Source organism: Gastrolobium bilobum, unplaced genomic scaffold, assembly GCF_033153095.1.
Source record: "Gastrolobium bilobum isolate Gb01-03AN ecotype WA unplaced genomic scaffold, APGP_CSIRO_Gbil_v1 utg116777, whole genome shotgun sequence".
NCBI classification, from domain to species: domain Eukaryota; kingdom Viridiplantae; phylum Streptophyta; class Magnoliopsida; order Fabales; family Fabaceae; genus Gastrolobium; species Gastrolobium bilobum.
In genome coordinates, this window is record NW_026898302.1 from 42,407 (window position 1) to 43,905 (window position 1,499).

Genomic DNA, 1,499 nt, shown 5'->3' on the forward strand with positions numbered 1-1,499 from the left:
ATTGGAGGTTGAGATCTTCGATGTGTGGGAAATAGACTTTATGGGACCTTTTCTCCCTTCTTATGGCAACAAATACATCCTTGTTGCGGTGGATTACGTCTCTAAGTGGGTTGAGGTTGTTGCTCTTCCTACTGATGATGGAGTACCGCGAGCAATCATAAGTGACAGAGGGACTCACTTTGACAACAAACAAGTAGAATACGTGCTGGATAAATGCGGAGTGAAGCATTAGATTGCAACACCGTATCATCTGCAAACAAGTGGTCAAGTGGAGGTATCCAACCGGGAGCTGAAACGTATCTTGGAGAAAACAGTCGGAAGTTCCAGAAAAGACTGGTCTAAGAAGCTTGATGATGCAGTGTGGGTATACCGGACTGCATTCAAGACACCAATAGGAATGTCTCCCTTCCAGTTAATGTTCAGGAAAGCTTATCACTTACTAGTGGAGTTGGAACACAAAGCACTGTGGGCAATCAAGTACCTGAATTTCGACTACAAGACCGCAGCTGAAAAGAGACTACTTCAACTGGATGAGCTAGACGAGTTCATATTCTTTGCATACGAGAGCGCAACTCTCTACAAGAGAAGAAGAAGAAATGGCACGGCAAGAAGATCCTACCTCGAGACTTTAAGGTGAGAAATCAGGTATTACTCTTCAACTCTCGCCTCTGTCTTTTTCCAGAGAAATTGAAGTCCAGATGGTCAGGACCGTTCATTGTGAAGAACTTGAAATCATATGGAGCAGTGGAGATCAGTCCACTGGATTCTGACAAAAGCTTCACCGTAAATGGTCAAAGGCTGAAACTATACATGGGAGGAGAAATTGGCTGGGGAAGAACAACCACTGTTGCCCTTGTAGAGGTAACTTGAACCAGGTACGTCAGGCTCGTGACGTTAAACAAGCGTTGATGGGTAGGCAAACCCATAAGTTACCATTTGATTTTAAATTTAATTTTATTTAATTTTGATTTCAAGAAAAAAAAAACAAAAACAGGTAGATGTGTGATACTAATGGTGTTGTAGTCTAAAGTGAGAGGAAGAAGAGGGCTCAAGCAGCTAAGGTATGTTTTATTTAATTTTCTAAGTTAATTTAAAATCCTTACTGCCTGAGAGTGTTTTAACGCTCAACAGAGCGCTAAAATGCTGAAGAAACCAAAGCTGAGTTCAAATAGCACGTTTTAGCGGCCACATGCGCGCTAAAATGTGCTCATAAGGAAAAAATTATCAAACTTCACTGCCTATGAGAATTTTGATGCTCTACTAGGCATTAAAACGCTCTTGAAAGGGATAATTAAGGATTCGAAGAGTGCGTTTTAGCGCTATTCTGGGTGCTAAAACGCGCTCATGAAGTAACAGAACCCAACCCCAATGCCACTAAGCGTTTTAACGCGCAAACAGAGCGTTAAAATGCCCTCATGCGACCCAGTCTTTTCAAATGCTTTTTATTTCCCCCCTTATTCCCCATTCCCTCATCCTCACTCTCATTCTCATTAGCACCT

General features: G+C 42.1%; 1 protein-coding gene across 1 annotated transcript; it reads left to right on the plus strand.

Annotated features, from left to right (window-relative positions):
• Window positions 1–397: 397 nt before the first annotated feature.
• LOC133314719 (uncharacterized) lies at window positions 398–861 on the plus strand (the record flags this gene model as incomplete). The annotated part of the gene is made up of 2 exons (XM_061516230.1): window positions 398–633; window positions 699–861. Coding segments are annotated over exons 1-2 (399 nt in total), but the record flags the coding sequence as incomplete, so codon positions are not given.
• Between the last annotated feature and the right edge of the window lie 638 nt (window positions 862–1,499).